The following is a 23281-nucleotide window of genomic DNA, read 5'->3' on the forward strand; positions in this document are numbered from 1 at the left end:
TTTTGAATCTGAAAATAAAATGCAATTGTGTGGCTGTTTACAAAGTTTTCGTAAGTCAAAGCCTTAGAACGTGCAAGTGCAATGCAATGGTGAGACCACTTAGCATGTGCATCAAGTTAATTGATAATCCATGCATAGTGACAATGACAACTTCAACACCTATGGCACTTATGACACAAAAGGGGCAAAAAATCCTGTAGTTAACAGTATTGGCGACCATTCAGTTAATCATTCAGTGGAAGTTTACATCTCTCTTTGCCTGACTCTCATCCCTCCCATGCAGCTCCGGTGGCATTCCTCCCATGCCAGCTGGACATTCCAGTCTCCACTTCCCCCCACAGCGACCAGAGGTGTCCCTAAATCACTATTTCATCTTTTTTTTTTATGTCCTTGATCAATATCCCATTCCTTCTACACATACTTTACAAGAGTGCATATTCTGTTGTCGTCATTTACTGAGTCCCTCAGTGTCTTATCTTGTTTGAGTTCTACTCAAAGCATATGCTTGATGACAAAGTAAGGTTTCTGCTCACAACGTCATCAATGGTATCTTCAGATTACAGCATGAGACCAAAGTTTGAAGCTTTTGAAAGATTAGGTTTAAAACTCCTAAAACCCATTTTTCTGACAGAGTAAAGCCAGCTTGATGTCAATGCATTATTGATACAATCCAAGGAGTTCTGAAAGGTTGTTCTGGGACAGGTTGTGGAAACTGCATTGTGTGCATCCATTTCATCTCTCAGAATTATATACTCAATGCAAACAGTAAAAGCTTTTAAAAACATTCTGCATCAAGCCACACATCATTACTTTCCCCCAGTGTGCAGTCACATCACACAATCACCAAACCACCTATCCAGCACAGATAACTGCAGCCTATCTATTTCCTCACTCACCTATGATCACAGTCTGGTCAGCCTCACAGAGAGTGTCTCACATACAAGCAGCAAATATTGCTGCACAGTACAAAACCCATAGGCCAGCAAATGGCCTGCGGCATTAGTTTGCATACAGGCAACATTGGGTGTATGCGTCCAACAGGAGAGAGGGATAGAGCGGAGAGAGGGAGACTTGAGAGGAGAAAAGGCTTCTACCCTCTGCCAAGGGGAGGATGTGAGAGGGAAATAGTGGAGGTGAAGATGAAGGAATGAGTGCTGGCACACAGTGGGGATGGCATGAAAGACAGAAGATTTACTTACAGCTGGTTCTTTACAGATGAAAGAGAGGTACAATGAAGATTCAGCGCACTCTCCTCCACAGGGAATGGTATCCTTCCACAAAGCCTGACATCGCCGCAGCAAAATGCACCTCACACAGTAGGGGTTGTGTATATGTGTGTATGAGTGTGGTCAGTATATAGCTTTAATGCATGTATGTGTGTGCTAGCGGGAGGGAGAGTGACTAAGAGAGAGAGAGAGAGAGGGGCTTTTAGGGAGGCAAGAGATACAGAGAGATTGTACAAGCTGACTGGCTGGTGTGAAAATGGGAGGGGGCTGGATAGACCAATAGTGTAAGAGATGAGCAGAGTGAAGGAGAGATGGCAACAAAGAGATATCACATTATACAAATGCCTGCCCTCTCTCCTTTACTTCTCCTGTCTATCTATGTCTTTTTGTTGTTGTTGTTGTTGTTGTTGTTGTTGTTGTTGTATGTAATGAGAATAGGAAAAGCCTAAACTGTCAAACAGAAATGGGTGATGCTTAACATGAGAGAATGGGGGTCTGATAAACACAAAAAGGCAATCTATCACTCTTTCTCTCTTACACACACAGTGAGTGTAGGTGCATGGTAGCTGAGGAGGAACAAGAGAGATACATTCCAAAAATCCTTCTGGGAACTGGAATAATTGACAGCTTAGAAGATAAATGTGCAGCTTACAGGGGAGATACAATGGCTGATTGAGTTATGTAAGAAAAGAGAGAGAGAAAGAAAGGGAGTGCATTAAATAGGGAAAGTATATGGGTGTTTAGGGACACAGGGTTCAAGTACTTCTCAAGGATAGTCTGCAATGTTGTTAAGTTTGTGTCATTTAGATCTGGGGGCAGTGGAGAAAATACAGTGCTACATATGGGAAAATTTAGGAAAATTGTAATAGTGGGGTTTCAAATCTCTGTTTGTTTATAGGCAGAGGAGGCATCAGCTCTGTCCTCCTTACAAGTGGGCCTGTGTGCATGCGCAAGGGGGTGGGGACCAAACCAACTTCCCAGGATTTTACCACGGGAGCACCATGTTGCCATGGAGACTGCATCCAGTGCAGCAGAACACACAGATGTCTCTCTCTCTCTCTCTCTCTCTCTCACTCTCACTCTCACTCTCACTCTCACTCTCATCTCTCTCTCTCTCTCTCTCTCTCTCTCTCTCTCTCTCTCTCTCTCTCTCTCTGAAAAAGTCCAGCAAATCATGAAAGCTGGTCTCTGTACAGGTTTAGAAAACCCTCCAGGTATAGACAAGCTTTTGACTAAGCATGCAGACATTTATTTGTTGACTGAATAGAAGAGGCCAAATTCTGCAAGAGGAAAAAATAGTTTAGCATATATTTTTTAAATACACTATGACAAAAATAAAATGATATAGAGTACATGTTAAATGTGATGGTTTATTTGTTTCAAGGAAGACTGCATGAGTTGATTGTCATACTGTAATGAATGGAAAAGCTGGGTAAAAATGTTGCTTTGGTACGCTTTGGGGAAATGGTCAGTAGATAATTTGCAGGTAACTGGCTCAAATGTGCCAAACCACTGGCATGGTCCTTTAACTATAGGTCCGAGTTGTCATGTTAAGAAACAATAAGCTAACTTCTGTTCTTTCAGAATATCATAAAATGGTAGCAACATACTGGCAGTATCTGTCCCAAATTCTGCATTCAACAATCTTTCATTAGCTGTAAGATTTTACTTTCAGCTACATGGTAGATCACATCTTAGATGGATTTTAAAATTGGGCTAAACCCTGTGAATGTGGTCCGATAGGTGTTAGTTGTGGGAGAGTAGCCTGAGAATCAGGCTGTAATGGAGCTTTGGCTGCTACAGCAGTGAGGTATGTGGGGGATGCAGTAAAAGAAGAACTGTGACTCATTTAACATTTGCATGATAAACTGCTGTTTCAGGAAATTAGACAGTGAATACCTACAGATTGTGGTTGCTAACTCAACAAAACTTCAGCACACATTTGAACATTCTCTTGGTAAACCTGGTCTTTCGTGTGTTATCCAGTAACAAAACAAGTGCAGACTGACATGCTCACACATCTTCCTGCTTAAACTGTTACTGCTATGCTTCTATGACCTTAAACAATTGACTGAGTCAAACCAACCCCAGATGAGACACCACAAACATTACACCCTAACCCCTTTAAACCCAATTAGGTGCTTCCTGCAAAAGAGACAGTCTAAGAGAGACATGCAGAATTCAGACTTTCATCTCTGTCCAGATAACATGCTGACGTTTTTTGATTGAGAGAAAGGAAATCTAGAGTGTATAAAATCAGCAATATAAAACAATTGGATGGAAAACACATTGAAAATCTGGACAGCATCACCATTCATTCACCTTGCTGGCAACAATCTGACATTTACACAGCTAATCAATGTGCCCTGCACTAATCTAACTCCCTGACGTTTAAGGCCATCTCATCAGTGTAGACAGAAAACAGCATGCATCCTAATCAGAGCAGCTCCAGATAGAGCAGAAAGGACATAAATAGCAGCACTGACCAACCGTTGACTAATGAATATTACTGGTTTATTGATGACAACAAAACCCTGTGAGAGAACTAAATAATATTTTCAGTTATGGAAGGCAGTTTCACAACATATTTTATAATAAATGGCCACCGATAGATGATGCTAAATGTGTGCAAACAAAAACAACAACACAGATCTTACATCTTTTGTGTGCACTTACCCATCCATTCTGCTATTAACAGGCTGGTCACTAATGAAGGTGAGCTGGTGAGTGTCTGAGATTCTCCAGATGCTCTTCTTCCTTCCTATGAAGAAAACAACTGGGATTAGCAGACAAACCTGAAAGCATCTTTAATATGAAAAATAGCACATGTTTATGACACTGCAAGGAAATAACAAGCCACTTTGTTATTCCAGATATATGCCTATATATATATATTTATACTGTATATATGTACCTTTATTTTTTTGGAGGGCCAATGAGAGCAAGCTCTCATTTCCAATGATGCCCTGATTACATGCCATATAAAATAACAATACATATACAATTACTGAACATAGTAATTAAAATTCAATGTACACAGTACATACATAACACAGTTACAGAATGTTAAACAACTCAAAGTACATGTACATTTAGAATACATGATCTCATAAAGAAGACATTTAAAGTGATTACATGGAATCAGGCGGTTCAATTTTATTAGAAATGGCAGGTTATTCCATTAATATGGAGCATAATACTCAAATGCAGTTTTGTCTAATTCTGTCCCAAAAATTGGAATATTTAGGACCAAGACTTCACTAGTGCCACTGCCATAGTAATACGAGTTAAAATTCTTCAAGCTATAAGTTGTTGGCCTAAAGCTATTACTTTAGTCCAAATTGAACAAGGTGTTACTTTACTTACCTGCTGTTTACATCTTTTAAAGGACTGTTATTTTGGACTGGACCTTCATGGCGGCTCTGTGCTGGATGTGTGGCTGTACCAAAGCCTTTACAAACTAACCTCTGTTAAATTGCACCACCTAGTGACTGAATGGGACTAAGTCGCATAAAGCGTCCTAATATTTTACTGGGTGAAACTATAGGAACACGTACACTTCCATAGCATAAAATAAAATGACAATGTATCCCTGTGATATCACCAGAGAGCAAACAACTCTGAATCTAAAAAAGATCTAACTGTAACTAATTAAACATTTACAATTGGATTTTATATATATATATATATATATATATATATATATATATATATATATATATATATATATATATATATATATATATATATATATCTGAGATGCACAATGAGTTGTCTTTTCCTTTATTTTTAGACAAAGAAAGATTTGGCGTGTCTGAAAGCTCACGATGGAGAAAACATACATTTTGCGAAAATATTCAGAACGACGTACCAGAGTGGACCTCTATATGAATCACACCACACGATTTCAGTGGCTCTAAGGTGTACTGTATGACCTCGTGGCGCAACGGTAGCGCGTCTGACTCCAGATCAGAAGGTTGCGTGTTCAAATCACGTCGGGGTCAATTGTTTGATCACCTTAAAGGATTGATGGTTGTAAAAACCAATAAATAATCAGGCATTTGAATCATGGACTGTTGTTCAATCTCTATGAAACACTATTAAAATTTCATGCAAAGGCCAATTTGTTGTGACCTGATTCAACTGCCAGTATCACATATTTCCATGCTAAATCAATCCCTATCAATGTAAATTCAAGTCAGTAGTGCTGACAGTGTAATTTAAAAATACATTGGAAGCAAAGAAATTTAGGATTCTTTGTAGAACAAACATATAGTGGTCTCCTTTCTTAAAGTGTGTCATCTATGCCCCCAATGGGATTTAAAATGCAACTCAGGAACAAATCTCAGTGCATCACGAGTGGATTCTTCAGTTTTCCTTTCCAGTTTAAAATCTAATTACAACACTTGTAAACAGTCCAATGCCCATAGCTGTTATGGTGGATTAAGTTTCCAAACAGCGTGATCTTCTGTCATGTTAGCAAAGAGCAGGAAATTTAATTTCTTAAACAAAAAAATTGCTTTAGCGCTTAATGCTTTAGGCTTACACAAAATTAGAATTTCACCACCAAACACTTAGAGCAATGCTTTTACTTAAAAAAAAACATTTCATAGCTGATCTGTTATTATGCATTTTATAATAATGTTCAACATTAATCTACCTTTTCAGTCCAGCTGACAGTTCCCACATTATCTTATCCTTTCATCTGGAAGTCCAGTCGACCTTAGTTCTTTCCTTTTCCCTTTTGTGTTTTCTGTCTTTAAGACATTGGTTTCCTCTCTCCCCTCACATGCTCTCTCTCCTCTGCTTAAAAGCTCCTCACAATACAACTTGCTAGTCTCCCTCCCTCTATTACTTAGTCCAAGTCCCCCCCACTACCTCCTTTCTCTTCTCTATTCATGCCTGGCTGTTTCTCATCTTCCACTGCAGCACGCACGCAAGCACGCACACACACGTTTAGCAAAGCTCTGTTGAGAGACAGCAGGTACCCTCAAGTCCTCAAGAGTTGACTCACATGAGATGGTCCTTCGAAGCACCCAACATTTTTATAACAATGTCCTGATTGTACTCCGAAGCTCTCATTTTACACCAAATAGGTCAGTCGCTGCTGACACAGCGTTCAGCTCCAACTACTAGACTGTTAACTCTGCTTGTGTACAAGGCCGTGCAAGCTTTGAGCTTTTGTCTGACTAACAAAGATTTCTGACCTTGAAGGAGAGCTTGCATACTTATAGGTCAGAGAAAATACTTCTTCTTTCATTGTCACATTCCTGAAAATCTGCCTGAATATATTCTGTTTAATTCTATTCCCCTTGATTCGAAATGCCAGGTGACTGAAAATGTCCCCATTGAGTGCTCGCCAGTGGGAGGGATGGATGTGGGAGGACAACAGGACAGTCAGAAAGGAGCCTGTACTGAGCAGTTTGTTCAAGGGAGTATTAGTACACTGAGAGAGCTCAAATGAAATGGCTGTAAACAAACCCCTGTTGCCCAAGTTACACAAGTGAATGTCTCTTTCTGTCCCAAATCTCAGCTATTGCTGAGCAGAGACACCAGGGTGGCACAGTGGTGGTGGGACAGATCATCTGGATGAATACCAGCGTGGGTTAATCAGCAACAATGTGTCCTTTTCAGATTTCTTTTGTCACTTATGACAGCATCAGCTAGGAGTTTAACATTTTAATAAATATACCTATTGTCTGAATTTCCAATTGTTTGTCCGTGGGTGTGGTGTTTTCTCAGTGTTCATATCCTACAAAGTCTAAAAGAAATGTTAAGTCTCCTTTTGCAACCTGGACAACTGCTGTCCAACCAGATTGACAGAGGGAAGAAATAATAGATGAAGTGAAGGCCAAATACTGGAACCTGAGCAGCCTTCCCTAAGGGGACATAAGCACCAGACAGACTTACAAGAAATTCAAGATAAGGGTGGAAGATGAGACATTGCAACCTAAAAAGCAATAAATAATAAATGGTGTTGAGTGTATAATCCATATACAAGTACATTGAAAAAAGGTAGAATGACACCCTTTATTGTGTACAAAAAGACAAAAAAGAAAGTAAGATGGTTTGACTTCCACAAAATCAAAACCTTCACAGTTCAAAGCAAGTCCCCATTTGCCTTGCGTCCACTGAAGGGTAAAACCATAACAATAAAAAAGACAAACAGTTTTTTTTATCTAAAACACATAAAAAAAGACAAACCTTAGCCTTAGTCATTAAATTAAAATATTAAGTATTAGATCTTCAGAAGTGTTATTCTTCTCCATCAGCAGTCTTACTTCTGCCTCCGATGCGTCTGAAAAAGGATATGAACCCAGAGGTGCTCACTTGACCCTCTACATGATTCCCTGTCTTCCTGCCAAGCAATGAACACACTCCTGTTCCTTCTTCTCTCATGTTTTCTGTCCTGGATCCATAGGAGTATGACGCATGAGACATGCTTCTCTGGAACAAGTCTACCAGCCGGAAGCCGGATGCTGGAGATCGCCTGGTTTCATCCATGGAAACGGTCCTGAGGATCGGACCCTGTGACACAGCTCTCTGACTGGGGCATTCAGGAAGAGATGTGGATCCCCCGGATGGAGACGTTAGACTGTCCCGATTGGAGGAATTGGGGAGATAAATGCCTTCGTCGCTCTCCCAAACGCCATCATCAAGGTCATCGCAATCTGGCGTTGAGTATAGCCTGCGTTGGTGTGATTGTCTGCGACGGTGGGAGCCGTTTCTTTGGGAGCAAGTAAGAGGGCTCAGGATAGTCCATGGGGAGCCCACATCCCCATTGTTGGCAAAGAAGTAGTCTCTGGTTCTAGGCCTTGGGGAGCTTGGGGTAGCTGGTGTGTCTTGTGCTCTCTCCAACGGAGGAGGAGTGCCTGAAACTCTGTCCCTATCAAGGCGGCTTTTGTTGTTTTGATAGCAAAGCACCTTTTGAGTTATTTCACGCATCTTCTCAGCTTCTTTGTTTTCTAGTTCTGCTTTTTCCTCATCCTCATTCTGCAGTTTGGGTTGTTTCTTCCTTTCTTGTCTAGTATGGGGCGTAGCCTTAGTTTTTTCTACTGATGGAACAGTCTGAGAGCTGCGCTCAGATGGGGATCCTTCGATAGCGGGCAGTATGTTCTTCCTGCATCTGGATATTCCTTCTGGAACGTTGGAGAGAATGCTGTGCAAAGCGGACTCCAAGCTTGACGAGTCCCGAATAGACATAGGTCCTGAGCAAGACCCTGTGGAGCGCCGTTTGGCTGCTATACTCTCCTTCCGCTTGTGCCTCTGCTCAGCGGCCTCTCGCTCTCGGTTCTCCTACAGCCGTGTCAAGGTAGAATATATTCAAGTAAGATACAACACAGTGCAAACTAATGACACAAGGAGACAGCTCAACATTAAGCCATTAAAAGGTTCCTTTAAAGTGCCCATAAATACAAAGCATTAGTGCACTTTTTCCCCTGTGATGCAGTTTATTACAGTGCACATTTAAGTATTATTGTAAATTCTTTCTATTTTTACCTTTACAGCTGTGTCGAATCGCTTGCAAAACGAATGAAAGATGGAGCAGCACTCCTCCAGTTTAAAGGTAGCTGGGTCTTCACAGAAGTACTCGGCAACAGCATCGCTCAGAGTCTTTAGCACCTGCAGAGAAGACTCCACATCGGCTAGCTTGGCCTCAGCCCTCTGAGAAATTAAAAACATGAAAGCTGGGTATAAAGCAAAAGGGATCCGGACTGTAGACTGACTGAATTAATCAGTTTGTGATTTTGTGAATACATCTTGGTGCTTTTGCATGGTAAAAGGTCAAAGAACAAGGGTAAACATTACCTGGAAAAATGTCTCCATTTGTTGTAAGAGGCTAGGCTGTTTGCTGCTGAACAATTTCACTTCCTTGACCTTCTTGGCTTCCCTCTCAAAGTCTGCGATGACCTCCTCTTTGCAAATTCTGTGTTGGCACGAGACAGTTACACATTGACATGACGTATTCCAGGTAATACTAAATTGTGCATCATACCAACCAGATCCAATATAAGATCAACATCAATGAAAAAAAAAACCATGTTCAGTTAAAAGACCAGTATGCAGGATTTAGGACGATCTTTTGGCAGAAATGGAACATAATATTCATAATCACATTTTCATTAGAGTATGATAACCCAGAACTAAGAATCGTGTTTTTGTTAGCTTAAAATGAGCACTTCATATCTACATAGGGAGCAAGTCCACTTCCACAGAGCCCGCCATGTTGCACCGCCATGTTTCTACAGCAGCCCAGAACAGACACACTAAACACTGGCTCTAGAGGGCCTTTCGTATATATATACACATTACCTAAAGGACACGGTAGGTTCTACCACACACTTCTGAAAAAGAGAGGGGTGAGGGAAGGGGTATTGAGTTGGTTGCAATCTGCTCCCTCACCGCTAGATGTCACTAAATCCTACACACTGGTCCTTTATATCACCAAACGTCAGCCACCTTGATCCCATTCCAATGTGTTCAAGCTGGGTGGGAAAAGTCAGCAACTCAGCATCAATGTCCTCTGCCTGCTAAAAAGGTAAAGAAGGGAAAGCAATAGTGAGTAAAGAGATGGGCATGAGAATAAATCAGTCATATAACGGTTTAGGGATAAACCATGATTTCAGGGTTTTTATAGATTTCACAAACATTTTCTTCCACTGTCCCTTATCCCAGGGCTCCTCCTTACCTTGGCAACATAATGCATAAGGTTCATGCCAGGCTTGTTGGCTTTGGTGTCTGCTAGCTTGAGTAGAGAGGTCATCCTGAAGCCAATGGCATTGGCACTGAAACCACCCTGAATAATAAATTATTTGAATGGTCCATTCATCAGTCTAATAAAATGCCAAGTGAACAGCGCAAAGGGCAGCTCACATGCATCATACAGACAGAGAGTATATTACACAATAAGTAATAAAAACACAATTCTTAAAAAGAAAAATACCAACAGCGTTCATATAATTCCCGGCTTTTAATACCAGACGAATGACCGAGTGGAGGTCATCACAGTCCAACAGCTCTAAGGGGAGAGAAGAAAAGAATCTTAATATAAACCTCAGATGAGCAGTCGCGGATGTGAAACACATACTGAAGTTGGGATTGTTAGCAACTTTGGTGTATGCATGTGAAATGTTACCATTAGCTGCTTTGGTCATGACAGCAACAGAGTTATTCACGTCCTCCATAAGAGGGAAAAATTCCTCCCTCAGCACCATAGTTTTCAGGCGTTCTTCGTAGCTATAGCCAAGACATATCAACACAATTTCTAATAATTACAGCACTATCAGTTTTATTACAAGAGATATATGGATGGTTTTCAACAAATCCCCAAATATAACAGCACAGTTTTCCTCAATGAACACACATTTTTATGTGTTGCATGTAAAGTCTGTGATGCATACGTGTTAGATTTAAAAAAAAAAGAAGAAAAAAAAGCATTTTAGCAAATATTGTATTCTCTTCTCTCTTAAGCAAATTCATTCATTAGTTTGCTTAACATTTCTTTAACTGACATGCAATCAAATATTTCATAAACGTTTTTGAAAAGCTTATTGGAAGACTCCAGACTCACCCTGTCACTCTGACCAGCTGCACCATAAACTGGTCAGCCTCAGGTAACACTGAGAGCTTCCCACTGAACGCCAGCAGCTGCTTCACCTGAGCATTCAAACAAGATTGAATCAACAATGATATTTTTGTCGTTCCCTCGAACAAGGGTTAGGGTTAAATTGGAGAAAATAAGGGAATGGTGTGCACAAGAATCATGTAGTTATCAGGTCAGGTAGGTTGACCAATATAAAGAATTTGCAGTAATGGACATACTTACTTTCAAAATGATCGCAAACAGTTTTTTTTTTAATGATGGTATATTAGTATATTTAGGCCAATATTTGTACTCTTTTAGTTTGAGAAAATTGTAATATCTAAATATAACTCAGGAGGATACCTTGCCTTACTTTAGTTTTCATTTCACACTTACATCTTCATTAGGCTCATTTTATGCATACAAGTGGAAAGATGAGAAAAGACGAGTGAAGCTGTTGTTACCTCACTTTCTTCTGGTAGCAGTTTACAAAGCTCTTTCAGTTTGCCTGCTCCAAATTTGAGCCAGTTCCCTTCACAAATGTCCTGCACCACCTCTGTCACTGGCCTGCAGAGGGAGACAAAAGACAACAGTAGTGGAAAGGTGCTTGTGTCAGTTTATACATCACATGAGCATTATGCTTTGCTTTATTTCTTTCTATTTCATGTTGCTGGACACTGCTGTTGCAGACTACTGGCTGATTTGAGTAAGCCTCCGAGGTGTTTATGCTTCCGCGTAGAATCAACGGTGTACCCCCGCAGACCCCTCTGCGTCTACGCCGGACCCCTACGCCGTAGCTTGACGTATGCCTCTCAAAAAATGTAAATACCAGCGCGGCAACGTGGCCGTGGCTTGGTAGCGTTGGTTTTTCCCAACTAAGTTCCTGGTTGTTTTCTCAATAAAAAAAAATAAAAAAAATCACAATATCAAGGTTTAACTTTTCCTGTTAAACATGTCTCACCTTTGTCAGTGGGCACAGGGGAGACACTTTGTTTTTCTCACTATGACTCTGGAGTCAGTACTCGCTCCAAAGCTTATGGTCGCCACTCTCCTTTACTTCTCCCTCTACCACACACTCCCAGATGCCAGTAAACCAGATGCCACCATGATTCCAAAATCCCCTATACCGGTATCTCTACTAATGAGATACACATATATGCCCGTTGAGATATTCAGACAATACGTCACATCAAAAGAAGTTTGCACTGGTAATTTTTACAATATGCTTTCAGTATCATCAACACATGGAAGCAGATGAAATTGGAATTTGACTAACAAGCTAAAGCAGACATGATTACAGTACCTAGCTGTTGACACACATCGAAAGTGCCTTTGGTATTCACAGTGAGAGCTTTGTGATCCTTGGACTAAAAGTGACATCATATTGATGAGGTTCAGACACAGAAACTGGAGACTACAGAAAATGTTTACATGTTTAAGCAATTTAATGTAGGCTAACTGTACTTTGTAGTATTACAATTTTGATCTCAAAAACAGGATGGGTTTAAACAACCTGAACATCCATCCAAAATGCACAAAGGTTTTTTAGGTAAATAAATACATTAACTATCAAATATCAAGGGGATCTAACTATGGTTTTAAAATTGCATGCATTACTAAAACAGCAATTTACAACCATTGTAGACGACCATTATCATGAAACTCATGATAAAAATGACATATTATTTGCTAGGTTGATATGAATGCATTTACATGAAATTAATTCTCAAACCGATCCTACATACTTGCATACAATACATAGTGCAAGCAATGGTAGTGCTCAAATTTACTTGTTACAGTTTGTTTACAACAATTCAAAAAGTCTCTTTGTATTTACCACATTCAAAATCATTAGACTCGGGGTACCCGACCGCCTAATTTTAAATGACCCAGCCATAATCTAAGAGACAAAACTCATGGGGCAAAAGTGAGATGTAAAGGAAACACTCGCCCATCACTGACCCAAGGGCCCCAATGAACACAACTAGCCGTGTTTTTGGGTAAGTAGGGACTTAACAAGCAATCAAGTCTCTGTTGCCTCACTAGGAACTGTACTTAAAGAAACAACTACATGAAAAGAAGCAGGTACATTAATCCAAGATGGCTGCTGCGTGTATCCTCTCTTTCCGTCCTCTCTGCTCAGTGTCACCCACTGGGTCAGCACTTTGTTTTCCTATCACATAAGTATTAATAAAGTGAGTCATAATTGTCCTCTACGTCGATACTGAACGCTCTTAAATTAGGTTTAAAACGGCATTTCCATGTATTTGAATATGGTCGGCTCAGATAAAGAACCAGCTGGCTGGGTAATGATTAGCACAGTGGAAGCGACTGACGTGTCAAGAGCTGTTGTTCTGGCTCGATGTTTGGCATGACGGCACCCTGCTCTGACCACTACTTGGTTCTCGTTGTGTTTGCATTTCGTGGGTTCATTCACTAAATCCTACAAACTCTTTCTCACCCATATCATTCTTTTATAGATTGTACTTCAGCAATCCTTACCTCTTGAAATGTCTCAGGAAAATACCAATATTCATACTCTTTTTAGAGTCAAGGATTGTGACCTTAAGAGAACAAAAAAAATAATAATTAATTTAAAAAAAAAGGCTTCACAACTGTACAGCCATATTCAGTTGAGAAGACAAATATATACTTATATAACATTATATTTCACATTATCTTTGAGGAAGCAAAAACACTCCCAAACATGGTATAACCTTAAGCAGTTCCTCATTGGTGACAAGATTAGTGTGAAGTAGTTCCTATTTGTATGTTCATTACTTCCCTAGTTTGTGCATTCTGTGTGAGTTTATGTGACTATAAAAACTTAGGATGGTTAACATCACTTACTGAAAGTCAATCATCTTTGTTTTGTCTTGCAAAATTTCAAATATGGCCTGAGTGCAACCCTAATAATTTACCTGAGGCTCCGAATAGAGTTCCATTCCATCACAGGTCAGACCCAGGACCCTTGAGTTACGCAGCGAAGCCTGCTTGTCTCCATGACTGAACAACTCCTCCATGCTGCGGATATCCAGCACGAGGTCCCTCTGAGGCCGTTTAGACGTCCACACATTCAGTTTCCCCAGGACACGCTGGCTGGGGATGGTGTCCCAGTTCAGCTTTTTCATGGAACGTCGCTGGACCGTACCAGAGCCAAAAGAAGGGGGAGGGGGGGGAAGAGGAGGAGGAGGTGGTGGTGGTGGTACAGTCATAACACACATGGGGGGAGGCACGGGAGAAGATGACTGGAAATCTGAATCCTTCTGAGCATCCGGTGAAAGAGGAGAGATGAGAGAGGAAAAGTTGGGAGTAGAGGCAGATTTTAAAATCAACACTCCCTCCATCTGTATCAGTCAAGTCCAAAGATGATGGAAGAAGGAATTATCCTGCGGTTAGCCACTCAGATCTGAGGACAAACAGAAGAATTGCAGTATTTTAGACCAAAAAAGTTGAATACTTACTAAGTAACATTTTAATAATCCATCAACTTAAATATTTAATCAAGGAGTACTTTTTTCAGTTACTTGTAATGAAATGGTTAGCCTATATTATCCAAAGACACTGTAGTTTGTCAACATCGTGCCATCACCTCTTCAATCACAGAAAAACATTTTTTCATTGTTTACCTTCTACCTCTTCCTTGAAGTGTACAACAACATTTAGTCCATACATATTCCCTCCCCTTATTATGGTTCTCAATACGCAAATATTACATGAAACATTGAGAAAATCTCACTTAAATGCGTACTTCTTCACAGCAAAGGTAAACGCCTCACATAACTTGAATTATACTACTTTTTAGAGCCGATTCGGCACATAAGCCATACATTATGCAACATGTTCACATGTAAACTTTACTTTCAGTTTGGTTCTACGCCGGTTTGCTGTCCGTATCCACTGCTCATCTCAGAGGATGGAAGCTGTTGAAAATAAGAGGCGAGCCAACTAGAATGAATTAAATTATACTGAAACATATATTTAGTGGGATATTTATATGACGGATATTAAAGTTGACAGCGACTCCAAAAATGCTGTTAAAACATGTCTGTGTGTTGTCAACAAACAAGGCATCCTTAATTTGACAATTTCTTATCAGTTTCGCTGTCGGTTCTTTGCATGATTCAATGAAGGTCTCACATCCACAGAGAACATGTTCCAAATTTAACAAATCATCCACCATAAACAATAAAACGCACAGTGACGCTTTAATGAAACTTTGAACTTCCACCAAAGAACCGTTAGAGATGTTTTTTACTCACCGTGCTTTTAAAACGTAGCTGTCACATAAATCCTCAATGCTATCTTGCCTCGTGCTCATGCAGACAGAGTAGCTCCTACAGTCAGTCTGTCTGAGTCTCAAACAGCAGTCACAGGTGCAGGGCGCGCCTCCACCAATCACATTCAGGCTCGTTTCCCGGTACGGGAACGCCCTTTTTGGGAAAAGTAAGTAAAGTGATGGGTAATCCCTTTCACTTAGTGATCAACATGGCTGCTTTAAAATATTAAAGAAATATAATTATATATAAATGTTACATTAATAAAAAATGAACATAATGTAGTACATAACATGCTCTACATACTTTTTTAATTTTGGAAAAAACTGACAAAGTATTATGAGTATATTTATTGCTGTAAAAAAAAACATAGGAAAAAGTAGGTCGTCCATAGATGTAACATTTAACAACATACCTGCTCAATAAACAAAATAGTGTTATCCTAAAATTGACATTATAATAAAAGGGGACTTTTAAGGTCCAAGTTGTATCAATAACCATACAGGATAATTTAATTACATGATATAAAAGTGATAAATGATGATTGATAAAAATTACTTCATAGTCTACCTGTGTATGATTTAATTCACAAGACTAACATTACATCTGACTGAATCCAGACAACTGCTTCTGTTTGAATGCAACAGAAACAACACGGGGCCACAGTGCAATATAAATTAACTAAGTAAAGAGCAAACAAAAATCACAGCCAGAGGATTTGAAAATCTGTACTTTTAATTGTGTTCCCTTTGAGTGGGGTGGGACTATTCAGGTCTGAGTGAGGAATGAAAGCAGAGTATCACATCAATCCATGAAACAACTTCATTTATCATCTTAAATACCATTATGTGCAATCGTTCATACAGTACAATACACCAGCTCAGCCTAAAAAATATTGATTGTACAAAGAAAATATCTTATTTTATAAATCTTGGTTCTATCTCTGCAAAGATCTTAAAGACTGCTAGTAAGAGTGACTTTAAATGCTTGTCACACTTATTCAATTTACTGGTGGTTTGGTTATGGAACAAAAGATATCCTATTGCCATTTGTTTCGGTGATAGGGTTAGGAGTTACAAACAGGCAGGTTTGGAAAAGAGGAGTCACATTTTTTAAATATTGCTGTGTGATGGTCAAACAGACCAGGAGCTGGACAGTGAAACTGCGATTTTAGCCTAAAGTGTGGCCCAGGTCTTTCTCAGCCAGAATAAAATACACCCATTTGACACACTGACACATATGATCTCAGAAAACACAAGTCAAACAAACCATAGAATCAATTTTTGATACCTGCTTTTCAACCAAAAATCCAATCCACTTCCTTTCACAAATCTCCTCAAATGTGCAGCATGAAAAGGAAACCCACATTTTGGATTTCAAAATTTAAACCAACAACCGTAATCAAGGTGTTATGCTAGTTCATGCAAGCTGGCACGCAGAAAGCCAAGAGCAGAGCATCAGTGCAGTCACACATATCTGCACCTGTACTCTGGATCGCTGTCTGCCATGCAAATACAGAGGAGACAAGAAGCTGGACGACTGACCCGTTAACTGATCAGGAGTTCAATTCAGCATGGTAAAACATTCATTATTCCAGATTATCTTCATTTGTCTTCAGAGGTTGGACACTGGGAACATAAACCACTTTTCATCAGTTAGTTTAGAAATATTGTTTGAAGTTTATCAATAACATATTTGGTTAGCCTCTTTTCATGTGTCATCTGCAAAACACTATAAACGATATACTCATAAGTTGAGTAATTTGCACAAACCAGAAGTTTCAGGGAACAATATGTTGATTCTTACAGATTAATGCATACAATGAACATAATAAATATAATGGTGCATAAAAGTTCAACATTACATATGTAGTACCATGCCTATATTTTGTGGTATTACTACCATTATACTAAGACAGTGTTTCGGTTAAAGGAGATGAACAAATGATGAATCATTAGTGTTATCATATTACCCAACTACAATTTACATGATTCTGGATTAGTAATGTTAGACAGCTACAGTAATCTTCAGTGTGAAGAAAGGTAACCATGGACCAATATATTCCCTTTAAGGAGCTGAAATATATGACCCTAGATGTCAATGGCATGTCCTTGTTAACTTTAAAACACAAAGACAAAAACACATTTCAATGTATCAATGTGAAAACAAACTAAATGTAATGAAATCTTTTAAAATACAGTCTGTTAACAATAACATAATGGAGTGAACCCATTCCAAGTTTGTTGGATTTTAACTGATTGAAATACCATCTAACATAGTTCAACTGTCCCTCAATGCCTCCTCCGTCCACATTGAGACTGAACCAATCAATTCTGCTTAAACAACCAATGAAAACATAGCATGGTCCAGTAAACATCTCTCTCAATTCTCTTTGGGAAAATAAAAATACAATTAGTAAAGACCCCAACCAGTATACCTTTGGGAAGTTGTGGCAGTGTTCCTTAAATGATTGTTGCATATTTGAGTTGAACTTTCAGGTTACAATTGAAATCTAAGCATTTCTGATCCTTCCAGATTAAGTTCTGCAGTACTTACTGTCTAAATCACTAGCACACACTGCCAAACTGTATGCTGTCCTTCATTCTGAAGCATATGACATGCAAGCCGACTAGAACTGAAGTAATGACAAAATAAAGAGATGTCAGTCAAACCTAGCAAAAACTAAACACAGCATTGTGTTTTTTTTTTTTATGAGCTACAAACGATCATATACTATTTATTTCAAAAGTGAAACAGTACTTCATTTGACATATACATTAATTTGAAATGTCTGGCCATTTCTTTTTCAGTGTTACATACAAATCCACTTCATGTGTAGTTTGAATTCTATGAACTTAATTTACTTCCTGCAGGCCACATGCTCATTAAGTATGCTAGTTCATATATATGGAGGCACACAAGCATAGTGATAAGGTCTTTTGATGTAGTATTTGGTTACATCTGAGAGTGTTTGATCAGTTTAATCATTTTTCTTTTGTCATCTGTCTCTGTTACCAAGATGGTGGGGGGTTGAAGTTTAACGCCAGAGCACTGGGAGCACTTGAGGAGTACAATAATGGCCATCAACATGACTAACACAAGCTCACACAGCAAAATAGTGTAGAGATATAAGGGGGTTAAGACAAATAGGGGAGAGGGAATGGTGGGAGAGACAAAGTCCTCTGGGAACAAAGCACAAAGAAAAGGTTAGATTGGAAAATAAGGAAGTTGAGAAGAGGCACTAAAAGCCCCCTGACTGTTCATGAAACTGGCCACTTAGTTTCCTGCTGTATTTAGCCCACTCATCAATAATACCCTGGAATCCATCTGTCCAATCCAGCCACACGCTTCTCTCACGTCTTCATCCATCCAGTTATTTGTATGCGTTTCCCTCTGTTGTGGTCCTCTGTAAGCTGGGGGTTTCAACTGGTAACAGGTGGGGATGGTCGAGAGAAAGGCTGCAGGAGGTCCAGTAGACCCTCTCACTGCTCCTCTAACCAGGAGGGCTTGTCGGCCCCTGGAGGCCTCAACTTAATGTTGAACTGCTTCAGCGTCTGCTCCAGCTGCTGCTGGTTGCCAGCAAAGTATGCTGAGATGGCATTATGGAAGAGGAGGAGCTGCTTATGCATCACCTTCACCTGTGAGAGAAAGGCAGTACAGGAAATTGGTTTCTGCAAATTATCACAACAAAACACACCGAGTCAAGCCTGAAAGACTTTTCACTTTGAAGGCTGATGATGATAATGATGATGAGGATGATGATGATGATGATGATGCAGGCCTGCTCTGCCCACTAACCTTATTCTCCTCCAGGAACTTGAGTTTAATGATGACGTCCGAGCGAAGGCGTTCATACTTGTCCTTCTGGACTTGGTACTGTTGCTGAGCCGCATCTATGCGGGCCATGGCAACAGCATCCCTCGGACCCAGACTGAGTTCTTCTAGGTCCGACCGGTAGGCATCAAACTCCAGTCTGTTCAGAAAAGGGGGAGAGGAAATACAAAGTTTTAAAAAGGCCCTACAAAATTTGTTAATTTACTTTAAGAGATTGGATCCTACATAGCTTATTTCACATGATATATTACTGTATTTGTGTTTGTTGGTGTGCTGTGTTTCTGTGCACCAGTCAGGATTTGGCAATATTTTTTGAATTATGATTTTTTAAAATATTATAATAAAACCTACTCACAAAAAGCATCCAAACATCATCTTAGCTTATAGAGATAGAACAATGTTCCTGCCTCGCATGTCATTCTATGAGTATATTTACCTGGTCAGCGTGGGGTTTAATTGGCTTGGCACAAACACAATGCACCACCACCAAACACGATCTGTCTGTTTCTTACAAAGATAATAAATATATAATGGAGAAATTCTATATGTATGTAAGTTATTCTCATAAACTATGGTTTAGTTTCAGATTATTGCATTAAGATTTGTTGCAATATTTTTTGTTGACACTACAGGCATTTCATTTCATGGTATTATAGGGTGCATCATGGCAAAAACAATTTAAGTGGTCTATATCCCTTTGCTAGTCCTCCTTTAAAATGGGTTTCCATCCAGTCTCTTAGATCAAAAGAATACTTAATGACCTGCGGGTCCTTACCTGGCATTTTCATACATCTTGATTGTCATTAGGGTGTCCTCCATGGTCTTTTTGACCAGTGTGTTGATGCTGGACACAAAAAAGTTAATGGCACCAAGTAGAGTCTCCCCGTTCTTACACAGCAACTTCTGAGTCTCTGCATTGTAGCCAAACTCATCCTGTAAACAAGGCATCGATGCCCACAATAGAACATGAATGGTGTTTGTACTTCAAAGATGCAGATCAGTTTATAACAGTTAAGACATGAAAGCTATGTGAACAAATTTTGAGGCCTTACCCGTAGCTCTGGAGATTTCTGACTGAGGTCAGCAAAGGTGTCACCCAGCGCATGCTGTGTCTGCACCATGTTGTAGAAGTGGTTGGTCAGCGCTCTGGCCAATCGCAGCACACTCTCATATTTCTTTTTAGTGTCTCTCAGCACCTCAATCTGGGCCTCCAGCTCCAGGTCCACAGTCCGTGAACCCCGACCAAAACGCTCTGAGATCATTTGCTTTGTACACTGAAACAATGAAGACACACAGAGACATTAGTAACCTTCATGCAACTCCCTTCTGTAACATAACACAAGGACATTGGGCAGAGGGGTCCCTAATTCCAGAGAATCCTTAGGCACACAAAAATAAAATCACCAAGTAGCTCTTTATCATGACGCTTTACAGGACCTCAAATACCTTGTGTAATTGTCACAATTATATTATAATAACGTAGAATTTGTTTTCAAGCAATGTCATAATTGAGAATTTTATATAAATTGCATTTAGATTTATTTAGTGATTTTTTTTGGTAAGAGTAAAGTGCATTTATTTTGAAGTCATGGCGCAAGGCCTTTTGAGAATCAAAGCATGGATAATGTAATGCTCCAATAAAAGTTTGAAGCTTGCGATATCTGATGTCAGCGATCTAAGGAAACCTCTATTCCCTTGTGTACAGCATGCAACCAACGAGGTTTGTTGTTTTCGGTCTGTATTTTACTTTTGTGAACGTTATTTTACATGCTGCGCAAGTCATTGTATGTTTATGTTAAGCTAATGTGGTCTTCATTTTCTCGTTACACAGTGTATTTAGTTTTCACGGTGGATTTGGAGAAGAAGCTTCAAATAAACCTGTAGCAAGAAACCCCCTTGGGTCTGCCAGTGCTTTGACGGAATGATACCTTGTAAGTGTTGAAACCCCACTTCTTCATGGTTTCTAGTTTTTCCACAGCCACACCGCGGGTCACTTCCTCTGCCGTCAATGACGAGCTGCTGCTGCTGTGGTGCATGTTTGAACCTGATAGATGAGATGCAAATGTAGAAACACAGGAACATGATAAAAAACAACCAAGCAACAAGAAAACTAAAACTTTGAGGCAGAAAACAAGATTTAGCCCGGCAAAGATTAGCCCATATAAAGATTACATTACAAAGAAGTACATTAAAACGGTGGTGTTTTCAATAAAGACAAAATTGAGCAGGGTTTCTGAAATCGGTTCGCTATCTTCCAACCCATGTCCATCACCACTATCCCTTAAAAATCACTGTAAAACATGCATAGGAGAGAACTAGAGTTACTGATTCAAGTAAATGAAAATGGAAAATGCAGAGTATACTGGGAGGAAATATTGGACTACGGAAAGCGTTAATATTGTAGACACCAAATCATTTGATCAAGAGCTGTAATAAATACGTAAAAATACTGTACTGCAGGGATATTTTGTGTCACTAATATATTAAATCTGATTATTCATTGTAGAGACTAGACAGTAGCATTTAACTTCACCTCTATCCCTCCCCAGTACCTTGGCATTCATTTGATTGGCTTGCTATGTGGCAGAAGACAGAAGTGCTTGGGGGAACGCTACTTTGCCTGGACTCCATACGCAGATCTGTGACAGTGAGTGAGAGGTCGGGTATGGATGAAAGAATGGTTCAGGGTGAGTATGAAATAGGGTAGGGTGTGAGAGTGGGCTTTCTTTTTCACAAATAAAAGGGAAAGTTTTTTTAGGATCAGGATATAAAATGATTTTTGAATATTAAGGGTTTAAACATGAAGTTATTTTTGAGGATGAACAAGCGTGCCAGGAATGGAATGATAACGTAGGAGGGAGATTGTGGGGAGGAGCGGGTAGATGCAGAAAAGACAGAGAAAGTAAGACAACAAAAGGGAGAGGAGGAGTAAACAGACTTGCTGTCAGAGCCTTTGAGTCTTTGAGTTGCTATGTAAAAACTAAAACATGTCCAATGAATGATGAGAACAGCATCTCTTAATGGACTGTTGTAGAGCAAAAGAAGTCTGGGGCAAGATAAAAGTGTATGGCGTAAATTTTGAGCTTTCATTTAAACCTGTAATATGTTGTAGTATTGATGATATTCTACCAGAGAAACACAAGAAATTGATACAAATAATCAGATGTATTGTATGCTTCAAATTATGGAAGACTAGATGCTGTATGGTCGTTCAACGGACTGTTGTTATCAGCGATGACATGTGCAAACAAGTGCTCACTGAACTAAGGAGAAGAACTCTAGACCAAAAACAGCTTTGACCCTGTGATCTACGGCACTTTATGAACGACTCTTTGCACTTTATGATACACACTTTATTATATGCACTTTATTATAAAAGGTATTTTTGTACTGGATGCACTTTACCTGCCCATTTTTGCTCTAGTACATTTGCTTGTAAATTGTTAGTACTTATGTTTGCTTTGTTTTTTTTGTTTTGTTTTTCTCTGACATGTATATGCAATCATAATTTGTATTTTACTAAAACTTAAATAAAGCTCTTTAAAAAAGAGGAGGATGAGGAACGTATATGAGAATATGGTTGAAAAGGAAGTGAATAATATGAAAAGAAAAATTTTAGTGCATGACAATGCATACAAAAGGGTGATGGAGAAAAGACGGGGGCATTTTGAACTGCAGCAGTACAATGGATCGAAAAAAGATTAACATGAGAAAAACGAGGGCCTCTAAAAACTGAAAGTTTACGAAGGTTCTCCCAATAACATCTTACTTTTGCCATTGATAGTCAAGGTCTCAATACAAATATACACCGTGATAGACGTGAAGATTGTTTCCATTTTGCTTCAGAAAAGTTCAGAGATCAGCTTTGTGAGTTATTCTTGGAAAAACAAAGAAATGCAGACCCCATTATGGATTAGTTTAAAAACTGCAAGGGAAACCAACCAAAAAGAAGAATATGTAAAAGAAATGCGTGATAGAAAAAAGCCACGATGTCCAAAAAGAAGAGGAGAAAGCAGAAAGTAACTGTAGTGCCCTTCTCTCCACTGAAAAAGACAACATTTGATGAAGATATAAAAAAAAGGGACAGAGAAGCTGGTTCCCAGCTATGTAAAAAAAAAAAAACACACTGTATGAAAAGCGTCTTTCCAAAATGAGATAGTAATCATATAAGAAATATTCATCAAATCAAAAACAAGTTATGTGTTCCACAGCTAACACAACACATGCTGGCTAATCCATATTTAACAGTTTCTACTGACTGGATGTTGTAGATCCTATAAAACATCCCCACCCCCCAAATTATTCTATCACATTTTGGAAATAAGCTGTCCATTATTAATAATAATAATAATAATAATAAT

At 39.3% G+C, this 23281-nt stretch overlaps 3 protein-coding genes and 1 non-coding gene across 11 annotated transcripts in view; 1 reads left to right on the forward strand and 3 right to left on the reverse strand.

Moving 5' to 3' along the window:
* The window catches only part of trim3b (tripartite motif containing 3b), a 32918-nt gene extending 28931 nt beyond the window's left edge, over positions 1-3987 (reverse strand). Inside the window, exon 1 of one of the 2 annotated variants that reach the window (XM_032533467.1) lies at positions 3903-3987. The gene's annotated coding sequence lies outside the window, so the exon portion shown is untranslated. Of the gene's footprint in view, positions 1-1199; positions 1379-3902 lie in introns of those variants that run through there. The other variant, XM_032533466.1, reaches the window with a different exon arrangement.
* Positions 3988-5158: 1171 nt separating this feature from the next.
* On the forward strand, positions 5159-5230 carry trnaw-cca (transfer RNA tryptophan (anticodon CCA)). Its single transcript has one exon. It is a non-coding gene; the product is annotated as a tRNA-Trp (tRNA).
* Positions 5231-7001: 1771 nt separating this feature from the next.
* Positions 7002-15216, reverse strand: fhdc3 (FH2 domain containing 3). The gene is made up of 12 exons (XM_032533464.1): positions 15072-15216; positions 13731-14218; positions 13312-13373; positions 11274-11376; positions 10798-10883; positions 10363-10463; positions 10175-10245; positions 9916-10023; positions 9687-9757; positions 9036-9153; positions 8727-8891; positions 7002-8522 (listed from the first exon to the last, which is right to left on the reverse strand). The coding sequence occupies exons 2-12, from the start codon at positions 14154-14156 to the stop codon at positions 7482-7484; spliced, it is 2352 nt and encodes a 783-aa protein (XP_032389355.1). The 5' UTR covers positions 14157-14218; positions 15072-15216; the 3' UTR covers positions 7002-7481.
* Positions 15217-15799: 583 nt separating this feature from the next.
* The window catches only part of arfip2b (ADP-ribosylation factor interacting protein 2b), a 16004-nt gene continuing 8522 nt past the window's right edge, over positions 15800-23281 (reverse strand). For 6 of the 7 annotated variants that reach the window (XM_032533481.1, XM_032533479.1, XM_032533480.1 and 3 more), the window contains 5 exons: positions 20849-20964; positions 19973-20194; positions 19696-19853; positions 18885-19059; positions 15800-18724 (listed from right to left, as the gene is read on the reverse strand). In XM_032533481.1, coding sequence (XP_032389372.1) covers positions 18569-18724; positions 18885-19059; positions 19696-19853; positions 19973-20194; positions 20849-20964 — 827 coding nt within the window. In that variant the 3' untranslated portion in view covers positions 15800-18568. Of the gene's footprint in view, positions 18725-18884; positions 19060-19695; positions 19854-19972; positions 20195-20848; positions 20965-21472; positions 21560-23281 lie in introns of all 7 variants that reach the window. The other variant, XM_032533482.1, reaches the window with a different exon arrangement.

Source organism: Etheostoma spectabile, chromosome 13 (assembly GCF_008692095.1).
Source record: "Etheostoma spectabile isolate EspeVRDwgs_2016 chromosome 13, UIUC_Espe_1.0, whole genome shotgun sequence".
In the NCBI taxonomy this organism is placed as follows: Eukaryota; Metazoa; Chordata; class Actinopteri; order Perciformes; family Percidae; genus Etheostoma; species Etheostoma spectabile.

Coding starts and splice junctions, on each gene's coding strand:
- fhdc3 (XM_032533464.1), bottom strand. CDS start 14,156: ATGGAGGGAGTGTTGATTTTAAAATCTGCCTCTACTCCCAACTTTTCC. Junction 9,758..9,915: donor TTATGCATTATGTTGCCAAG/GTAAGGAGGAGC, acceptor TTACCTTTTTAG/CAGGCAGAGGACATTGATGC. Junction 8,892..9,035: donor AAATGGAGACATTTTTCCAG/GTAATGTTTACC, acceptor TTAATTTCTCAG/AGGGCTGAGGCCAAGCTAGC.